The 20,824-nt window shown below is 43.3% G+C and overlaps 8 protein-coding genes and 1 pseudogene across 9 annotated transcripts; 6 read left to right on the forward strand and 3 right to left on the reverse strand.

The window, feature by feature from the left end:
• Positions 1–324: 324 nt before the first annotated feature.
• On the reverse strand, positions 325–1,532 carry An08g11140 (hypothetical protein; the record flags this gene model as incomplete). Its single annotated transcript, XM_059749413.1, has 5 exons — positions 325–464; positions 550–708; positions 924–1,084; positions 1,211–1,275; positions 1,494–1,532. 5 exons carry the CDS (start codon positions 1,530–1,532, stop codon positions 325–327), a joined length of 564 nt encoding a protein of 187 aa, XP_059604198.1.
• A 2,282-nt stretch (positions 1,533–3,814) lies between these two features.
• An08g11150 (hypothetical protein) lies at positions 3,815–4,102 on the forward strand (the record flags this gene model as incomplete). The annotated part of the gene is made up of 1 exon (XM_059749414.1): positions 3,815–4,102. One exon carries the CDS (start codon positions 3,815–3,817, stop codon positions 4,100–4,102), a length of 288 nt encoding a protein of 95 aa, XP_059604199.1.
• Positions 4,103–4,467: 365 nt separating this feature from the next.
• An08g11160 (uncharacterized protein) lies at positions 4,468–6,731 on the forward strand (the record flags this gene model as incomplete). Its single annotated transcript, XM_059749415.1, has 4 exons — positions 4,468–4,766; positions 4,819–5,038; positions 5,093–5,780; positions 5,833–6,731. The coding sequence occupies 4 exons, from the start codon at positions 4,468–4,470 to the stop codon at positions 6,729–6,731; spliced, it is 2,106 nt and encodes a 701-aa protein (XP_059604200.1).
• Positions 6,732–7,326: 595 nt separating this feature from the next.
• Positions 7,327–8,351, forward strand: An08g11170 (annotated as a pseudogene; the record flags this gene model as incomplete). The annotated part of the gene is made up of 1 exon: positions 7,327–8,351. A coding segment is annotated over one exon (1,025 nt).
• An 869-nt stretch (positions 8,352–9,220) lies between these two features.
• Positions 9,221–10,222, forward strand: An08g11180 (uncharacterized protein; the record flags this gene model as incomplete). The annotated part of the gene is made up of 1 exon (XM_001393183.3): positions 9,221–10,222. One exon carries the CDS (start codon positions 9,221–9,223, stop codon positions 10,220–10,222), a length of 1,002 nt encoding a protein of 333 aa, XP_001393220.3.
• Positions 10,223–10,307: 85 nt separating this feature from the next.
• Positions 10,308–12,923, forward strand: An08g11190 (uncharacterized protein; the record flags this gene model as incomplete). The annotated part of the gene is made up of 1 exon (XM_059749416.1): positions 10,308–12,923. The coding sequence occupies one exon, from the start codon at positions 10,308–10,310 to the stop codon at positions 12,921–12,923; it is 2,616 nt and encodes an 871-aa protein (XP_059604201.1).
• A 598-nt stretch (positions 12,924–13,521) lies between these two features.
• Positions 13,522–15,526, forward strand: An08g11200 (uncharacterized protein; the record flags this gene model as incomplete). Its single annotated transcript, XM_059749417.1, has 4 exons — positions 13,522–13,582; positions 13,773–13,819; positions 14,014–14,751; positions 14,882–15,526. 4 exons carry the CDS (start codon positions 13,522–13,524, stop codon positions 15,524–15,526), a joined length of 1,491 nt encoding a protein of 496 aa, XP_059604202.1.
• A 1,358-nt stretch (positions 15,527–16,884) lies between these two features.
• Positions 16,885–17,494, reverse strand: An08g11210 (uncharacterized protein; the record flags this gene model as incomplete). The annotated part of the gene is given in 2 exon segments (XM_059749418.1): positions 16,885–17,352; positions 17,461–17,494. Coding segments are annotated over 2 exon segments (502 nt in total), but the record flags the coding sequence as incomplete, so codon positions are not given.
• A 1,655-nt stretch (positions 17,495–19,149) lies between these two features.
• On the reverse strand, positions 19,150–20,154 carry An08g11220 (uncharacterized protein; the record flags this gene model as incomplete). The annotated part of the gene is made up of 3 exons (XM_059749420.1): positions 19,150–19,265; positions 19,317–19,842; positions 20,080–20,154. 3 exons carry the CDS (start codon positions 20,152–20,154, stop codon positions 19,150–19,152), a joined length of 717 nt encoding a protein of 238 aa, XP_059604204.1.
• Between the last annotated feature and the right edge of the window lie 670 nt (positions 20,155–20,824).

The raw sequence follows: 20,824 nt of genomic DNA on the forward strand, positions 1-20,824 counted from the left end.
TAAGCTGGAGTTGATTGGCAGAGAAGACCATGTCAGAAAAGCTGGGGAGGTCAATCCGGCCGGCGACCCGACAGAAAATGATGGGAAAGAGATTTGCAAAGAAGACCGAAGAAGACTCAGGCAGCAGTCCGAACCGGGAAATTTGCTCGATTGGGATGAAGTTCCATCCGGACGCGCTTTCCCGTATATGGCCTAGCGTACGCCACTAGCTTCTATTAGTGTAGCATTTTAACCAATCAACTCCTACTAGACTCGTCAGCCAAGTTTTATTTGTTTACCCGCCAGAGGAGGCTATTCCCCTTTGGGTGGTGCCTCCCTACTACCTTAGGCATCCATCTCTCTGTCTCTCTCTCTCTCTCTCATTCCACCACCATCCACTGTTCTATCAATCCATTGATTATTGTTTTTCTGCAATCGGGATATAATCGAGAGAAGGGGAGATTTACTTAGGAGGGGCTCACACCCTGGCCCCCTACCCTTGATCCTCAGGGTTCATTGGAAGGGCACTTAACTATTTAAAGAATGAACAGAAATCATTCGCGATCGTACCATTAACCCAATCCCAATACGACCTAGTGATGGTCCTTTCTTCTTCTACATCTTCTGCAGAGTAAGCTGAAGTGACTGGAAATGTCAGTGCAGCGTCAACGAGTGGGTTCATCATCTGCAAACTGTGGAGGCCCCTGATGCTTTGAGCCTTTGAGCCATCTGGTGTTCAAGAATAGCGTGATCGACACTTTCAACTTGCGACGCCCGTCACGACCGGAGGTAACCTCTCGTACTTTGAGAACAATGGATGCCACCGGAAAGAGTACTACAGTTCTACTTTGCACTTTGGTTACGTGTCATATCTCGCAATCCTTGCAATGAAGTGTATCTGATCGATTTCCTTCGTAATTGCCCCAGTCTGAAAGATAACCCACCTTCGGTGAGCTCATGCAGTGCAGACACCAGAACAAATCGATCGATTAATGATCCTGCCTCGCTGCTGCAGATGTTCGGTGCGGTCGGAGGTCTAGTAGCAGAGAAAGATTTGCGGCAAATGAAGGGCAGCCTCCCTTCTTCCATGTGGTCCAGTGTCACCCTGTCTCGGGCGTACCAGACTGGCCAGAACCTAGCTCAAGTTCTAGAAGGGTAGTTAAACCCGACAGCCACCCTTCCAACTCCCAACCGGCCTATGATTATATTGCTTCTGCCCCATCAGGACGACCGTTCAGCCGCTCCGATGTCTGTTTCCCGCCCGACAAGCTTTTTGGTCTGATGCTTAGCCTTATCCTGGTGCCTAATCCCATCCGTGGATCATGCTCCAGTCCGAACCACATCATGCAACTCGGTGTCACATGATTACCGCTCCTTCCTAGTTAGTATAGTTTAACCATCATGTATCTACAGAGGCACCTCCTCACCTCTTCTTAGAATTAACATAATCATCATATAACAAGACCATGGAGTTTGCTATATTATGGTAGCATGTCCTTGTGGTATCCAAGGACCTTGTTCTCTGCTTCTTTGTTTGATCTCTGCTTCTCCATACTTGATTTAATTTGATAATAAGTTGTTGTGTTTGTTACTTTGCCTCATCTTGCTGATATCGGGTCTCCGAGTAATTCAGCTTTATTTCTGTCCTAATACTACTGTTTAATATATCTACTTCATCTTTCTCTGTCTGTTATCATTAAATAAATATTATTTAGCAGAATTAATATACCAGAATTTATTATTTCAAAGCTTAATCTCACTGTATGTGTTTTAATTTAATTAGTGTTGGATTGGGTCGGGTTTGGGTTAGAGTGGTTATACCTGAGTCAGATACTGATACTATTAATCTAATACTAATTTATTCAAAGAATAATTATTACGGTAAAAGTTAAAATTTATTTTTATCTACTCAAACTATACCCCTGGATAAAGATATCTTAAATTCTATTTATGTCACGGTGCTAGCCGCAGAGTACGGCCCGGGCTGACCGCCCGGGCACGTGACCCGAAGGGACACAAAACACACCAGTCTTCCAGACCCTGTTTATAGCTTTAAGCTACATCTTATCTATCTTCCTATATATAATCTAATTATAATCAGCCAGTCAGTCTTTTATCTATTTTTATTTTTTATTTAAGTTATTTTTCTACTACCCCGCCAGCCTATATCTTGATACTACATAGCTTTTTTTTTAGAATAAGTAGCCAACCAAATATCTACTATTCTATAATCTCTGATTAATTTTAACGGGCTCGAGAAATTCGCACAACACATCATAGAAAATTCTAAAAAATAATATAATTATTATAATCAAATCTCAGTCTTCGCGGTGGAGATAGATAGTGGCTACTTCTAATTCTAGTAGAATTTTACTATGAAGAATATTATAATAATCTACTAAGTCTAATAAATTATAAATATTAATTATTAGTTTATTAAAATACTCACCACCAAAGAGATTACTATTAAGAAAAGAAATCAGATATTAAAAAAATATATTAAAATTATTTAAATTATTATATTTATAATTAGCACTTCTAATTAAATATCTAAATTTATTGCTAAGAGTATTATAGCTATTCTAATAAAAATAATTTTATTAATTAATTTTAATTTTTCCATTTCTGTTTTTCTTTCTGAGTATATTTCTAATTCTAATAAGTTTAAAAATAATTATATTAATCTCACCTGATTTATTTTCTAGATTTAAAAAAAAATATTTATTAATTATAATTATTATTTAATTTTATAAATCTGTATATTATATGTCGTGAGCCGCCTAGAAAAAATACCATATAATTAAATCTAATTTTATATTAAGAATAAAATTTATATTCTAATAGATTATATTAAAATTCTAGAATTTTTATAATATACTTTTAGAAATCCTGATTATATTTATAATATCTGATTAAAATTATACTATCTGAAGCAGGGCAACTGGAAATTTAATATTTATTTTATTAAATTCTAATATCTAATTTAAAAAGCTAAAATATATCTGGATATATTATTTTTAATACTAGAAGAAGATATTAATTATAAGTTAAAAATTATATTTTTAAATAATATTTTATTTAAAAAAAATTATTATATCTTGGTCCACTTTCTCCAGTTCCTGGATAGTAGAAGATTATAGTATATTTTAAATTTTTATAATAAATTCTAGAAATTATTTATTAAATTAGCTAATCTTATCTCTTCTAAAAAAATTCTATAAAAGTCTTTTATAAATTCTATTAATAAGAAATTTTTTATTCTAAATTATAATTTTATAAATCTTTTTATTTTTTATTATTTATTATCTTAATCTAAATTCTTTTGAAGAGAGAGAAGAAAGTACTTTTATTATAATTTTAATTAATATTTAATTAAAAATTATTTAAAATTTAATATTTATATTTAGTATACCAGCTACTTTATATATTTAATCTTATTATTAAAAATATACTTATTATTTTATTATTATTTTTTATTTATAATTCTAGTTTTAATCTGTTCTCCGACTTTCTTAGTATTCTAATTTATTAGAATATTATATTCAGAATGTCTATATTCTCTAAATCTAAGTAAATAATTAAAAAAAATTTATTTAATATAAACTATTATTAAACTGTATTTCCGGTGTGAGTTTATATCTTATCTAAAACTGCTATTAGAGAACTTTTAATTAAAGAAAAATTTTAAAGAACTAATTTAATAGTAATTTTTATTATATTAAATTTTAAAGAAGAATAAATTCTTATTTATATTATATTTAATACCAGCTGTGTTATATTTTATATCTTAAAGCAACACTTCGGTGAAAGAGCTGCCTCTTTTGTGGTTGTTGGAATGCCGCTTTTACGGTCCTTCGACGCCGACGCTCTAACTCTATTTCGATTGTTACCTTGGAATTATCATCATGGCGGCCCACCACGGTTCCCCACCGTGCGGGTGGACAGGAGCCCTCAATCGACGGAGCAACGTGGAGCCTACCAGCGTTCTCTAGCTGAGGCACCATTCATCGTGGATTTCATGTCGACCGTTCCACCCTTTGCTGAAACCCGCAGAACCCATACGAATCTTGCTCGGCGACACAGCATCCCACACATCGATTTATCAGGGGGTGGCAAAACCTAGAGTATTGGCCTGGCCGGCCAGGCATTTATGTTCCTGCTTGGTATGAAGACATATAAAGAGCTGGAAGCTCTCTCCAGCCCTCTTCGGACAGAGGAAAGTTCAGTCAACCAAGCGATGAGACATCTACTCCAAGCTCCCTTCCTCCCATTTCATAATGCACATGCCCTTGGCTTTCACTTGAAAAATTCCCTTCTGCCACCTGCGTGACCCCCGACTACCCTGCTCCGTCCTCGTGCATCCTTCTCTATCTCTCCTCCCCTACCATTTCCTACCCTACCCTTGACTATCTTTCACTTGTTTGCCTGCCGTTTTAAATCTCCCCTTGCGTCTTAATCATACAAGGGAGGTAGATGGACATCTCTACGATGACTAAGTTCCAAGAGCAACTGCACCGCCACCAATATGGCGATTGTGATAACAGGAGATACGACATTTCTGAAAAGCACCAGGAAACCGGGATAGACAGACCGGCCTATGAAGGTGCGGATAATGACGATAACAGAAGTGATTCGCCAGAACATGAGCTTTGTATAAGCCTGGGCCGAAGTACTCAACGTGACTGGCTGCAAGAGGAGAGAGACCTAGACGACTCCATTATCCAAAGGCGGCAATATGACGATGACACGATTCGTCTCCAGAAGAGAGTGTGGGAGCTCTGGTGCCGGTAGGAACATACTGATGTGCATTATCGATGTAGGGCTCTAAATGGGTTACAGATTCTGCGCGGAAACTAAGCGTGATGCACTGGAGTTGCTAAAAGCTGATCCACCAAGCTTAAAAACACAATATACCTTCTTTGACTACACAGTTACCACTCGTCGTCGGTATATCAAGGCGGCATCAACCTTGCAGACGTACTGGAACATTTGGACGCAACTCAGAAGAGAGAAGACGGGTCTGACAATTCCCTCAGAGGTAAAAAATGGAATGGTTGGGGTATGAGGTCCCTTATCCATGCTTCACGCACCTTACTGAGGGCTGACTACATAGGTCCGAGATCAACTAACGAAGAAGCATAAACTTCGGACAGAATCAAAGGAAAAGCCCATACTGCGATCAGAAGATGTTTTCGAATTACTGAAGGTGCTGTGGACAACCGCAACCGAGCCATGGGACCCAGTACAGCTTGCTCTGATTATTCTTCTGGCGGGAATAACCGGACAACGACCCGGGGCACTTGTATCGTTAAAGCATGCCGACGTAGCGATTACCTTGTTTCCTACCGGCCGAGAGAGACCCCACATGGTTCTGGAAGTAAAACCGCGCAACACTAAAGGTTATAGGGGTAAAAAGAAGCCATGGTATGTTCCGAATTGCTGTACAAAGTGCCCAAACATTCGATTTGACAGATACAGCCTGGAAATAGGTATTCCTGAAGTCCCAAGTGAGCCTTGTTTGCTGTTCTGTCCCAAGACGTTGTTTCTCGGGCTGTTGATACGCAAGTCTGCCTTTAGACATCTTCATATCAGTTCTGCCAGGCAGCTGTATGCGTTACAAGTGTCTAAATCAGCTGGTTCCCTCACCCTTCACCCGGCTGACCCTGATGCACATCTTTTCGATATCTCCGCCAGGACGCTAAACAGTTGGCTCAAGCGACTCGGCGAAATTACCGGGTTCGACCTCCCTATCACCCCCTACTGGCTGCGGCGGGGCGCAGGGGAAGCGGCCAATAGCAGCTGTAAGCGTTTGAGACACTTTTCATGGAAGAGGCATGGCTAACGTTTCGTCAGGCGAAATTAGTGAGGCTCAACAGAACCTTCTACTGCAACATGCATCTGGATCGGTATATCAGAAGAATTACCGACCTGACTATCTACCTGTAGACTTTAATGCCGCCTGGAGACAACTCAAGCCACAGGTCATGATCATTCGAATGGCCAGTGGCCAAAGTCGATCGATCGACCGGCGACGGCCCATTGACCTTAGCGGAGCTGAGGAAATTGAAGCTAGAGCCAATCTCTTAGTAAGACGTCGCTTGAAATGCTGGCTCAAATACAAGCAGAAAATACAGCGGAAACATGGAACTCTTGCAAGCGCTGCAGGAACACCCTTGTATGCGGAAGCAATGAAACAAAGAACGAGGTATTATACCGCACTCCAGGCCTCTCGTCGCGAGATGAAGGAGAAAAAGCGGTCCCGGTTTAACGAGGAGCAACCGGTTCAGGATGTAATTCGGCAAGTTCATGGCCTTCCGTTGGAAACATACAACGTGTGTGACGATGTTGCCCTCTCCCAGGAGAGACGGAAAGCGATTGTTATTCTTTTCCGTTTCGCGCCAACTTCGGAACAAGACGAAACAAACTGCAGAATTGCAGCTGTGGATGCAGTGTCACAGATCGGTCCCAGCCTTACGTCACGTCTAAGGGCTATCCATTCGAGTGAGAGGCTTCCAGGGTGGACTGCAGCAGGCTTAGGTAACAAGTGTGTCACCATACGACCACTGGAGTGCCTTCTTTGCTCAATATACGGCGTGCGAGAAAAGCCGTTCAAATCCGACTTCAGCTTTAGACGCCACATTAGGCGTGTACACTACGCGTGTACTCGATGCCCAGACCCTGCTTGCCATGAACCCTTAAATGAATGGTGGGAAATTGCAAATCATATGCGATTTTATCACATGTCTCCCTGAACTTCGTCGTGGACAACTTTATGATATAAGTTTTGAACCTTTTTAGTACAGCGCGAAGAGTTTGCTATGTTCATGTCTACCAACAGTAACAGCTTTGTTATGTAACAACTACATTTTGAGCAACCATCAAGTGTCTTGTATCGTGCACAGAGATATCTTTGATATATTTTTACTACTGCTTCTTATGGTAGAGTTGGTAATATTGAATCTCAATTACAGCTTGGACTACTCTGCTTCGGCAATATGCAGTCAAGTACACCTGGAGCTGTCCTAATATACCCTTGATAGTGAACCAAGATAATCAGCAGCCTTGAGACATTATGAGTGTCTACAGTGGTTTTACAGGGACATTCGAAATCGGCTTCCGCCCCGAACATTCTTTACTTGTTTCGCAGCCTCACTTCTAGTTCTTTAGCGCCTTGGTAGTACTAGTGGTGTTTTGTATGATACGAGCACTGTATATCTCTGGAACTTTCGGTTTCTTACAGTGACATAGCAGTATGATACAGGTAACTAATCGCATCAAGTCATCTCCTGCACCACACCATTTCTCACATCTTTCCGCAGCAAGTGAGCAGCTGTTCATGTGTTCCAAATGGCCCCAAGTCTAGCAGCATCTCAGCTTGAGCTCATTCGCGGCATGATTCTAAGCAGATTATTGACAACCGCTCAAATGGCCGACGTGGCTGGTTGCAATGAGCGCAGCATTCGATATATTCGTTCGAACCTGCGACTTTTCGGCAGTGTCAAAGCACCTCCAATCAAAGCCGGCCGACCGCGAATGGTAACCCTGCCTATGCTGGACGCCCTTTGCGAGCATCTCCTCACGAAGCCGGATCTGTATCTAGACGAATGACGACTTTCTTATGGGATGAATTTGAGATTGTAGTGACAACCGCCGTTATAGGAGGGCACTTATACCAGTCGGATGGTCAAAGAAAGCAGCCCGTCGGATTTCTGGAGACCATAATGCGGACTTACGGAACTGCTATCTTCACAGTCTGTCTGAATTTCGTTCGTACCGCCATGTTCATATCGATGAGGCGGGATGCGACAAGCGGGTTAGATTCCGGCGAACAGCATAGTCCCCCATTGGGATAACACCAGTGCAAATCTCTCGGATTCATCGCGAACGGTGATATCAAGTATTGCCAGCGTATGCCCAGCATAGTGTTATGCTTGCCTGTAAATTCCAGGGAACTAGTGATGCATTGATATTCAAAAATTTGTGGAGCAGCTGCTTCATCATTGCGAGGTAGCCGGAACCCAAACCTGTGCTGATAATGGACGATGCATCGTTTCATCATACCGAGCGTGTGGGACAGAATTGTAGTAACGCCAGGGTGAAGTTGCTGTACCTGCCTCCATACTCACCGGACCTCAATCCCATTGAGGAAATGTTTGCAGAGTTCGTTCATTAAGCGCAATTGGAAGGTATATAAGGATTACCCAGAGCTGATATTCGATGCAATACTAAAATGGTTCATTGACATTGTGGGCGCCAGAAAACAGAACGCGGAAGATCATTTCCGACATGTTGGGATTATTACTCTTCAAATTACGGCCTTTGAGCTTGACGGAACCAACCGTAATGATCCGGCGTCCCGCTTGTCGATCTAGTAAGCTTCGATGACTCGATGACTAATCTCGAGAAACCAAATTCCTACGTGTCAAACGTTGTGAGGCATTTAGTTCCAATTAAGGTGTAGTTAGCTACGCCCTCACGAGAGCTCCCAGAACTTAATTGTACCTAAGTCTTTAGGTTTTTGTGATGTTGGAAAGCAAACTAGTTTCCGCGGCTTGTTGATAGGATTCTGGGAAGATCATGTTATAGTTAACTAACGTAATCAACGGTTGGGCGGCCCATCTGGTAATACTATACAAAAGACTCTTTTTGAACACAAGATAACTCAACCATTATAAGTCTGAAAGACTCAATATTGCATAGATAGATTAGAAATAACATAAATTCCTATCTAATACTCCTCAAAAATCTATATAAGTATGAATAGTATCTTATCACAATACAATATATGTATTTTACCTGTAATTCTAGATATATCAATATATTACATATAAGAAAAAAATTTAAAAATATGGAAAAAATATATATCAATTTTTCTACTATATATTATCTATATGTAAAGTCAGAACTAATCAACCTTAGTAGTGGTTGAGATATAAAAGATTTAAAATGACTTCTTTTATATGGGATAACCAGATGGGCCGTCCAACCGTTGATTACGTTAATGGTATTAATACACACCATTTCCTCCTTTTGCTTTTTATATGTTCTCAAGACCAGGATTGGCCCTTTAACCGCGACAGCCTCACAGTTACACGTGTCAGATGACCCCTCCAATTCAAACCTCAGATTTGGATCTTGGAATATTTAACTCTGCAATTTTATTGCCTACTCTATCTTCTTCCGACCCAAAACCACCTGATCATTTCATGGAGAAGTTTCACTTTTCTGTGTGTTAGATAATATGACCTTCGCACACAACGACTATATGGTTGCCTGGATCTGCGCCTTGTCGCTAGAACTGGCGGCGGCAAAGGCCATTCTGGATGAGGTTCATCCTCCACTTTCCCAGCCCGCATCCGATCACAATGTCTACACACTTGGGAGGATTGGCAGCCACAATGTGATAGTGGCTTGTCTGCCTGGTGGTGTCTATGGGACGATATCCGCTACAGCTGTGGCGTCACATATGGTTTCTACCTTTCGAAATATCCGATTCGGCTTGATGGTGGGTATTGGGGGTGGAGTCCCGAGCCAGAGTGCTGACATTCGCCTTGGTGATGTTGTGGTCAGCATGCCGACTGCCACTTCGGGTGGCGTTATACAATTTGACTACGGCAAGACACTGCGCGGCGGACACTTCCAGCACACCGGCTTGCTTAATAAACCTCCTCCAGTCTTGTTGAAGGCCATTTCTCAAGTAAAGAGTGATTATATGACCGGGAAAAGGCTGATCGGTGATATACTGAATGATACACTGCAGAACAGTGAAGAGTTAAAGGAACAGTTTTCGCGGCCGAAAGCCGACTGGCTATTTTCGCCAACATACGATCATGATGATAGCAAATACAACTGTTTGGCATGTGATCAAACCCAGTTAGTGAACCGACCTGAGCGGAGAACTGATGACCCTTGTATTCATTATGGCTTGATCGCTTCTGGAGATCAGGTCATGAAAGATGCTAAGACTCGAGATTTCATTGCTCGGGACCTAGACATACTCTGTTTCGAAATGGAGGCTGCTGGGCTCATGGACGAACTTCCATCACTAGTTATTCGCGGCATCTGTGACTACTGTGATTCGCATAAGAATAAACGATGGCAAGGATATGCCGCCCTAACTGCTGCTGCCTATGCCAAAGCTCTCTTGTCAGTTGTACCGGCCACTCTTTCCAGGGAAAGAGACTTGTGTAACAGTGAGAAAGGTGAGAGAATCCGGGCATATCAAGTCAACTATTACCACTAGTATTCTTGACTGATTGTAAACAGAATGCCTTAGGTCACTTAGTTTCCGCGAACAAGAGTATAGGTACAACGACATTCATCCGGCAATGCACACTTGCGCTTGGCTCTTTGAAGACCCACAATATAAAGCATGGTTGAACAGCCGACAAGGGCTTCTGTGGATCAAAGGGAATCCTGGGGCTGGTAAATCCGTTCTTATGAAATTCGCTGTCCAGTCAATGGCCGATAAAAACGCTGGGAAGCTTGTATCTTTTTTCATCCACGGTCGAGGGACAACTCTGCAGAGAACGCCGCTGGGGCTCTTCAGAGCACTATTGAATGCTATGCTATGTTCTTTTCCGGACTACCTCTGCCAGCTCACACAATCGTTTGTAGACCGGGAGAAGCGGTATGGTTCCTACGAAGAAGGTAGATGGACCTGGCCGGAAGAAGAACTTCGCAAGCTTTTATCGCAGATCCTAACAGAGGGGACAAAGAACAGTCCGGTCATCGTCTTTATTGACGCACTTGATGAATGTGGGAAGGATTCTGCCAGAACCTTACTGACATACTTCAAAGATCTTATGGAGGCAGTCAAGTGCAAAGGTGGACAGGCAAAAATATGTCTTTCTTCCAGACATTATCCAATCCTGGGTCATCACATGATCCCATCCATCTGCATGGAACAACAAAATACTAACGATATACAACGCGTCGTTGGTGGTATGCTGAAAGAAATTGAAGCAGAGGAAGATCGCAAGTATTTTGAAAGTGAAGTTTTGTCGAAAGCTCGAGGAGGATTTCAATGGGCAGTCCTTGTTTGTAACAGGGTGATTGAAGAGAACATTATTGGCACCAAGAGAGAAGACCTGCGCAGCAAGTTGGCTGACATCCCCGAAGCTCTTGACGGGCTATACTCTAGAATTCTAAATGATGTGCATGAAAGCGACAGACAGCAGATGGTCAAGCTGTTCCAATGGATTCTATTTGCTAAGAGACCCCTGTCTGCTCACGAGCTTCGGGATGCACTTTCTATTGATATAGACATGGAACCTGGAACGCAGCTCAGAAGTCACAGCAGCTGGTCTGATACCGTGACTAAATTTGAGGTTCACGTGAGACATCTCTCCAAAGGATTGGTAGAATTTCAATCGCGTGAAATATGGGAACAATATGAACCTGGGGAGGAAGATTCTGATCGGGAAGCTCAATTTATACACCAGTCAGTGGCTGACTTTCTGCTCAATAAATTCCTCAGCAGTATTATGTGTGACCCGCATCTCTCTCAGTCCGTCGTTGGAGCTGGTCATTTTCAAATATCAAGAGCTTGTCTCAGATACATGACACATGATGAAGTCCTGGAAGGTGGTCAGCGACTATCCCGTAGCAAATTCTTCCAGACATTCCAGTTGATACCATACGCTGTACGGTTTTTGTTTCAGCACATCAAGGAGGTGGAACAACAAAATATCCCTCAATCCGATCTCCTCACCCTCCTTCACTGGGGTCAAAAGTCAACCTTACAAAAATTAGCAAATTTATGGAGAGTCTCTGATCCTGATAATGTCTATACGCCCCGAGGTTGGCCATTCATCCAGGCAACGGCATTCCATGTCCTGATTACATTTGCGTCGAAAAGCGCTTTTGACGATCTGTTGCAGAATGATGGGGTCGAGGTTGATGGTAGAGATATTGATGGGAACACACCCCTCCTTCTCGCTATAAAAAGAGGCCATCAGGATATGGCGGTGGCACTTTTAAATCGTTCCATAGAATGGCAGCTGCACCAAAAGGAGGTAGCTGTGAGTGCCATCATTTATGGAACAAGCACAAAGCGGGATAGGTACTACTTCATGGACGTTAATGCTCGGGACAATGAGAATAACACAGCGTTGAGTGTTGCCATGGAAGAAAGTGCCCTAGACGTGATGGTGAAATTAATTGAGGGAGGAGCGAGTTTTAACATTCAGGATAGCTCTGGTTGGACACCACTCACCTGGGCATCAGAAGGAGGACATGAAGCAGTAGCCAAGCTACTCCTTGAGCAGGGAGCGGATCCTAATACTCAGGATAGCTCAGGTCAGATACCACTGTCTAAAGCATTAGAAGGAGGGCATGAAGCAGTAGCCAAGCTACTTCTTGAGTGGGGAGCGGATCCTAATGCTCGGGATAGCTCAGGTCAGACACTACTTATCTGGGCATCAGAAAAAGGACATGAAGCAGTAGCCAAGCTACTCCTTGAGCAGGGAGCGGATCCTAATGCTCGGGATAGCTCAGGCTGGACACCACTCATCTGGACATTAGAAGGAGGGCATGAAGCAGTAGCCAAGCTACTCCTTGAGCAGGGAGCGGATCCTAACACTCCGGATAGCTCAGGTCGGACACCACTCTCCAGGGCATCATGGAGAGGGCATGAAGCATTAGCCAAGCTACTCCTTGAGCAGGGAGCGGATCCTAACACTCAGGATAGCTCAGGTCGGACACCACTCTCCAGGGCATCATGGAGAGGGCATGAAGCATTAGCCAAGCTACTCCTTGAGCAGGGAGCGGATCCTAACACTCAGGATAGCTCAGGCTGGACACCACTTACCTGGGCATCAGAAAGAGGGCATGAAGCAGTAGCCAAGCTACTTCTTCAATATAGGGCAGATCCTAACTCAGGATATGACCTGTCAGACGTCAATCTCAGGGGTATGAGAAAACGCCCAACTCACAATGAATAATGGCCGAACTTTGTACCCTTCACAACATTGCTGGCGCGAGGTGCTGTTTCCCAGGCGAAGATACAGCGTCTTGTAATATCTCTCGATTGTCTAAATCAAGGTCTTATTACAATCAAGTCGCATGCTCTATAATCGCAATTGGGTGGGTGAAAGCATGGATTTACTTGCCTGTATTCGGTTGAGCAGAACAGAACTGTCGCTTTAGTTGTCATTGAAAGGATGGTGGATGTATACATGGAAAAGCCAGGGAAAGGTTAATAATGCCTTCTGTCTTACGTAACAGTGTGCAGAGCTCCGCTGCAACCTGTTGTGTCCAGACCACTCAAATACCATATCCTCTTCAAAATTCTCAATGACTGGGAAACAGCAGTAGATTCTCTCCACATTCTCTCCACCATGGTATAATAAATGGGACATACTCGCCTTTTCCTTCCTTGCCTCTCCTTATCTCTACTATAGCGAAGATCCTTCTAAAAGGTGGGTCTGGATGGCTGCTGTGTATATAGACATCGTCTTCAATATTTGATAGTGGCCGAAAATTCTAGTAGATTCGTTATCCTTGGTAATGTGGATACGTAATAAAAAAATATATGGCATCATGCTGGAGGATGAACGATACCACTGTTCGTTATGTTCCTGTGACTCGCTTACCGGGACCGGTTAGTGTACGGGGTGCACTCTTGGTAGTGGGGCCTTGAGAAAACAGAACAGTAACACAGGCGGAAGGCGATTTTGAATCTTACAGTATCATAGTAGTGTGTTCCTGCATTATTCCTGAACCTGTGTGCCACCCTTCATGCTCTTCAGGTCTCATTTTTAGCAGCAGTGGGAAACCTCCGACGTCGATAGACGCTAAACTGGCACTGAATAACGGTCCTTCGACCTCGGAATGTAATGTACCAGATAGGTCTATAATAATACTCACATCAGCGTGGAATAAGGGTCTCAGGTTGTTCAACTCTACTCCGTAAAATACTTCTATCGCAGGAACATTGACAGGGGATATTGTAGCCATGAGTGTGGAATATTCAATATATCAATTCCTTAATATAGGTATATTCGCTTGTTCGAACAAATTCAGGTATTATAGGTGAAACAACACTTGTCACCCCTTATCCAGATGCTTAATACTCTCTGTTCAATCCCAAGAGACCATAGCTTTGTTTTTGACTACCACACCCACCGTATGAGTGATCGCAAGGACGAGATACCCTACCCTAGGCGAGTAGAAGCGGAACTCGCTCGTGAACGACAACAAGCATCACGTGACAGACGAAGATTAGGACTGGTTGAACCGATATTACCACCAGAGAACGCGAGATTAGTACAGACCACAGCGAATATACGAGCTTTTGAGGAAGGCGATCCCCATTATTACACGACATCGTCAGAAACGAGTTCGCAGAGACAAGCAGTGCAGGTACAGGACAGTCAGGGTGCAGACATACCCAACGACTCAGACGGTACAGAAAGTGAATTGGAATTTCACGTGGACGAATACCGTGACGAAATATACGAAGACATGAGCAAGCCAGTATTGTTTTACGGAAAAGACAACCAACTCGAAGACGTCATTACGTACTGTACGTTACGATTCCTTACCGACGACGCCTTTGACGACAACGACAAACGGAAGTCAGCTTATTTGGGCACATTGTTACGTGGCCCCGCACTCCGTTGGCTGAGCAAAGAACAATCAGTGGATCCGGAAATTTACGACGATTACCAGGAATTTGTCAAGAAAGTCAGGACGGCATTTGCCAAGACAGAAAAGACCAAGATACAGGAAGCATCCCGACGAATTACGTTCCTTACGCAGAAATCATCGGTACAGGCATATTACGTGGCCTTCCAGAGAGACGCTGAAGAATTGAGCTGAAACGACGACGCCAAGCAGGCAGCATTTTTACGAGGATTGAAATTACACATACGAGAGGCCTTGATTACACAGGACAGAGAATTTGGAACATTGGACGAATTGGCCAGAGAAGCACAGAGAATTGATGAGCAATTGTACGCGGCTAAAAGATTTACCGGCAAGAATCGACAACATGGCAAGTTTTCAGGAAAATGCAACAAATGTGGACGATTCGGGCACAAGGCAAAGGACTGCAGACAGTCAGGCAGCGTCAAATCCGAGTGGTAGACCCACAGCGGCAGAGTTTTTGCGCCACATGACCTCGACCCCGCACGCCAAGAGACAAATGGACCCACAAACACGTAAGCAGTTTGCGCGATTTTTGGCACCCGACGAGCTTCAAGAATTTTATTGGTGCAACAGACATGGAGTATTCCCGAAGGATTTGGTTTCGTGTGACCTTGAGCGGATAACCGGCACGATAAGAGATACTGAGACTGGATATGATCGACACCGCATTCCAGGCAGCAAGATTTACAACGAATGGGCGCGCATAGACGACGCGTCAGCAGACATGGACTATGGATACTTTGAACGCACAGCCCCTTGGATCAGCAGTGATGACGTGGCAAGACATTACGAAGGCGATTGCACCACCCCCTCAGGTATGGCGAAACTGGACGTCCAGTCATCTCCTCACATCTTTCATATTCTATCTCCACAGGCCTCATATACTCTTTCTTAATTATTTCTCTACTAAGAAAGCCGATTGCACCGCTTCGTCCCTGTATTCCTGAGCCTCTCACAACCAGGCAATAACAGGCCTGGCTTTTGCATAGCTCATTATATCCAAATCAGGCGTTACTTGTCCCGCTTCAAATCATTATTATGGTCCATGCTTATTGCGTTACGTCAAAGTTCTTTCTTCCAGCTGATCGAACCCGGGGCAGAGTGATGCGGCATGAAAGCTTTAGAAATATATGTATAAAGCTATTAGAATTGATTGAATGAGACCTGATTGGTTCTCCCCAAAAGTAGGAAAGTGTGGGATAAAAATAATCCGATTGAGTCCTGATTGAAATTAGCTCGAAGAATTATTTAAGATATTTACGTCGTCTATGATGGTTCTCTGTTGGTTGTGGCAGTGATTTGTCCGGGTTTTGCCGGTCGAACTACTATGGTTTCCTTAAGTTGTTTCTCAAACGAGGCAGGAAAGACTAAGAAATGAGCCGGCAGAGCTTACTGGAGGCGGCCGGACGATGGAGGTGGTTGGGTCCGGAAATCACTGACACCAGAGAAACTGACATCTATAATTCGTGTGATATCAAGTTGTTGGCATTGTTGCTACAAGCCGCAATCTCTACCGGTAGAAGGTAATTTCGATATGCAAAGATCTTAGTAGTTACTTGACATCAATGCTGACAAGCCAAGACACTTCTAAACTGATTTCACTAGTTATGATACTAAAGCATAGCTTCAAGACATCAAAGCTCATGATCATCAACTATCATTAAGGTGTTTGATTAAGTTGTGCCACGTTCCGTCACGGACAGTTATGAGTGGAGATTGCATATGACTTACACGCAGGCATAGACGGCATATTCGGCATGTTACGAAGCATATAGATAAGCCTTGGAAGGGCTGGTCGAAGAATCTGAGCTTTTATTGGGAATTTGGCATTCGGCTCAAGATATAGCTTTATGCTGCTAGCCTGGATCGTGACATACTGCTTTTCCTAAGACGCTTTTTCTCAGCCCAGACCCCACAGTTCCACTTCCATAGCTCGTTACTATCCTGACAAAGCATGATACTCTGGTGATATGGAAAGTATCCGCTTCGGTAAGGACTCAGCAGCCCTTATACGCATCCTATAGAGCGCAAAGCGTAAGCGATGTATCTACAAGGGATACTACCTTTATCACCGGGAATATTAGTGAGATTTGCATCCAGGATGCACGAATCTACAAAAGTGAATTGTGCTTATCTTCAGCCTTCCAGTTAACGTATTCCACGGTTGTGCGGTCCACCCCCCCTGGTACGACTGCCCGACATGATCAAAATGAAGCCTTTAGATCAATATACTTTCATATACGTGCCATATATTTATTTACTAGGTGGTTTAGCGCACCGTGTACGTCGTTGACAATTATTGAAGAAGCTGCTGCAGCGTGGAGGCGCGCACGAGGGCTTCTCCGTAGGTTGAGGCTGAGCTTCAACCACAAAATCTTGCTTATTTTGAACCCCCTCATCTAGTTTTATAGCTCTCTAAGCATCTTCGACAGTCGTTCTTTCTTCTTTATATACCACCGGCTTCCTTAAGCGTCTTCTCTTTTGTAGCTGCTTTTCATGACTCGCACGTAATACCTCATTCTCCTTAGCAAGTATACTAATATCTGTTATTGCAAGCTTGAAACCTAGAAGAAGCTGCCGTAGTAGAGATCCTGCAGGTGAGATTGGGCTTGCTTGAGATTTGAAGTAGTTGCTGCACGGTATTGATGCTTTTAAGATGCCTTATATTGTGTGAAGTTTGGAGCAGTGAGCCACTTGACTGGCTATCCGGAGATGGTATTGCTTGAGACCGCGGTAACGCCCGAATGATTCATTAGGCCCTACGGTTATGATTAAGTTGATCCTATGGTCCTCGCTTTACCTTGTTCGCATTAAATGCCCAATAAATACGATGTAAGATAGTAACTGATTGATTGTTGCCCATGCACATAGTTCACACATTCTTGTGATGAGTGAGAGACTGCTAGTCAGTAGGTCGCTTAGCAAGTCCTGTCAGCGAGCCTTTCAGTGCAGTTGGTTATTCCTATGCGAAGAGTACCTGGTCCTCATGCTTGGATTCCCTTTTCCTAGAACCGCTGGAGACAGCCAACCGTCAAAGGATACCGAAAGCTCAAACCCATCAGGGCGGAACGTATCACCCGACCGTACTATAGAGAGCCAGTTATATGAAGTGGTTAGGCAAATCCTTCGAAAAGTTGACTGAAGATAGAAAAACCCTCGGCTGGTACTAGCCCGGTCCTATCAGTATTACACGACCACTATTCATATATACCACACCCAGCCAACCGGGCTGCATACTTTATTAAGACGGACCTACCAATTACATACTCTCTGCATTTCGGATTTAGCTACTACTTTGAGCATGTGCTTCCGATGGCTATCTACAACTGGCGTCTTCTAGTATCATAAAACGGGTTCTCCTGATAGCTTGAATAAGAGGCGTACGGCTAAGCCACACACACACACACACACACACACACAGACATAGGGGAACTAATATAAATACTTCAGTTTGCACAGCCGGTCAAGAAAATGTACCTCAGATTACGTTTGGATCCTTGGGGACAGGTTGCTTGATAAGATAGTAAAGATTGACTTGCTTCAAATGGCAATTGCGTCTGTTCTGCGATACAGGTATGTCTTTCCATAACGGGTTTTGGATGGGGTCTGGAAATATTACTGGGGTTTGTTCTTGTTTACCCGGTCTCACCGACTCGCTGGAAACCCCCTAACAGTACCCTCTGAGACGTCATTGCACTGGAGAGACCCTATTTTAGGAAACCCACTTTTCCTCCTCGACCCCATTCTTTCAGGGAGGAGATAATAGGTCTACGAAAAATGTGAGAGAAGTCAATTTATGGAATTTATAATAGTGACCCAACCTCTGTCTAGTCGAGAATCTTGTGGCGTGTGTTACATTTCAAGCGTATTCCATTTGATAGATTAAAAATACTCACAATATAATCATTCAAGTAATGATATACTAATATTACCGTGAGCATTTAGTCGCACATGTACATCCCCCAGTCTGTAGGAAAGCATTCAAATTAATATTAACCTAGACCAGCCAGCACATAACGCCTGTCAAGTCAAATCAGTGACACAGATATTAGATTCTCTGTATTCCGATGACCCTTCTGCCCCTTGCATGAGTAATTAGGTCAAAGCACAATAAGCGGTATGCATGACCTGCTAATCATTAACTTATTTTCTTCCGTGTGGATATCAAGCAATTGATCAATTCCCTTGTACTTTTCGTTCAAAACGTAACATTGATTCCCAGGTGTTATCATACCTCCATAGACAAGAGCAACTCGCTGCAAAGCTCAGGCTAGTTATTGGATTTCTTGGCTCTCGATAACTCTTTACAAGAAAGAGACCTACTGGTATAGGTATTGTCTAAGGCGATTTGTCGGCGTATGGATCCTTACCTTCGTCATCGTTCATTGTATGAGATGCCGAAGGATCGACTAGTAAGGATAGATAAAAGGCGAAACATATGTAGATATGGCTATGATAAGTATTTGAACGGGTTTCCTCTTGCAAGTAACCCTGGTGTACGACGTTTGGCATATTCAATCAAGATAGGTCTATCTGAAGCAATTTTGCCCATTCCTTTTCCAAACAATTAATTTTATCACAAGACTGTGGGTTACTTGCCCTGTGATCAAATCCATCATCTGGCTGATCGCTATCTATATTTGAGTTAGCCTTGAGCAGCGTTCAGAGAGACAGAGCTATAGTACCACAGTATCCAGCTTTACCAGTACTTTTGACATCATAGCCCATCCGTGGTACTGCCTTGTAATAATTCCACTGTGTTCCGATCGCCACGGATCCCACCATCGCGATACCAATATTCGAAGCTGTTGTAAATGCTCCCGCAGCAGCACCTCCCATCGCAGCACTTTGTAATGTGGCAAACAGACTCCCAGCTTGAACTGCCCCGATTGAAGATTGCCATACTGCAGCAAATGAAGCCGCAACAGGCCCTGTAGCGCCAAAACCGGCAGCACCTAATATTGCAGGGCCAGCAATAGGTGCCGTAGCGAGGGCAAATCCCGTACTACCAAAGGCTAGTGCGGTTGTATGTTCTCGAGCAAAGGACTCCCCAGAAGAGATAATTGCCGTAGTCGCACTTCTTAGGTGTTGCATGGTACTTGTAGAACCCGAGGTTGAGGAACTTCGAGGTTCAGGAAATAGGCTCATTAAAATGGAGAGACTGAATGTAGGGGTCAGTATTGGCAAGGGCGGAAAAGAATGGAAGTTATACTGTTACTCATGTACCCGAGTCGAGTATTATGTCATGGTATGCTGGAGCAGAAAACAATTGGCTTCTGACGAATATTCACCGGGAGTGACAATTACTAGGACTACGGTGAGTTACTTGTCATCTGGCCTGCAGCTTTTCTCTGGCTTTCGACTAGTATTCAATACAATACAGTACGTGTGCGAGATACTGCATCATCAATGTATCGTTAACATGACCGTCTCAAGAGCTTTGCTTACAAAGTATCCATGGAAGATCCCCACCAACACTACACTAGGGACTGGGAAAAAGTATGGAGACTCTGGAGTAGGCATGGTAATAGCGCAAGACACCGTATGGAATGACATCTCTCCGAAAACTGTCATGACACTACACATAGCTTTCCGTCGAAACCCCTCAACGTATTTGGCTGATATCGTTATGTGTCGTCCAAGCTGGGTTGTGGCACTGCGGCTTATCGTACGAGAGCACAGACTTTTTTGCTCTAATATCTACATACCTGGGCATGAATCATTCCTAGTACTTGATTGGCTCTGTAGGGATCTACTTATTGCCCGATTCTTAAATTACGAGGCAGGTCGGTTGTGATACAGCTTGCATTAGGGGCGCTAATCAGCTCACAGTGATAGGACATTACATTTCCCGTTTCTGGTGCTTCGCGATTCAAATAAATGGGCACTTCTAGCCCTTACACTCTTTTCGGACAAGACTTTGCTGTATCTATTTTATATTTCTCAATGTGAGTTACGAGTTATAATCTAAAAATTGCATTGATAATGTCGAACATCTTGAGGTTGTCTCTCCAAAAGGCGAGAGCTATCAAGGACGCAACCATCTGCGTCAGACGGATGGGTACTTCCAAAAAGTTTGGAGGGGACATGTTTAACCCATCAAGGCACTCTCGACAGGATATTGCGAGCGGTTACAGTATATAAAACCTGAATCTGGTCGATAATGAGAAATGAAGCAGCCCTAAGGGCCATT

This window comes from Aspergillus niger, assembly GCF_000002855.4.
Source record: "Aspergillus niger supercontig An08".
Lineage (NCBI taxonomy): Eukaryota > Fungi > Ascomycota > Eurotiomycetes > Eurotiales > Aspergillaceae > Aspergillus > Aspergillus niger.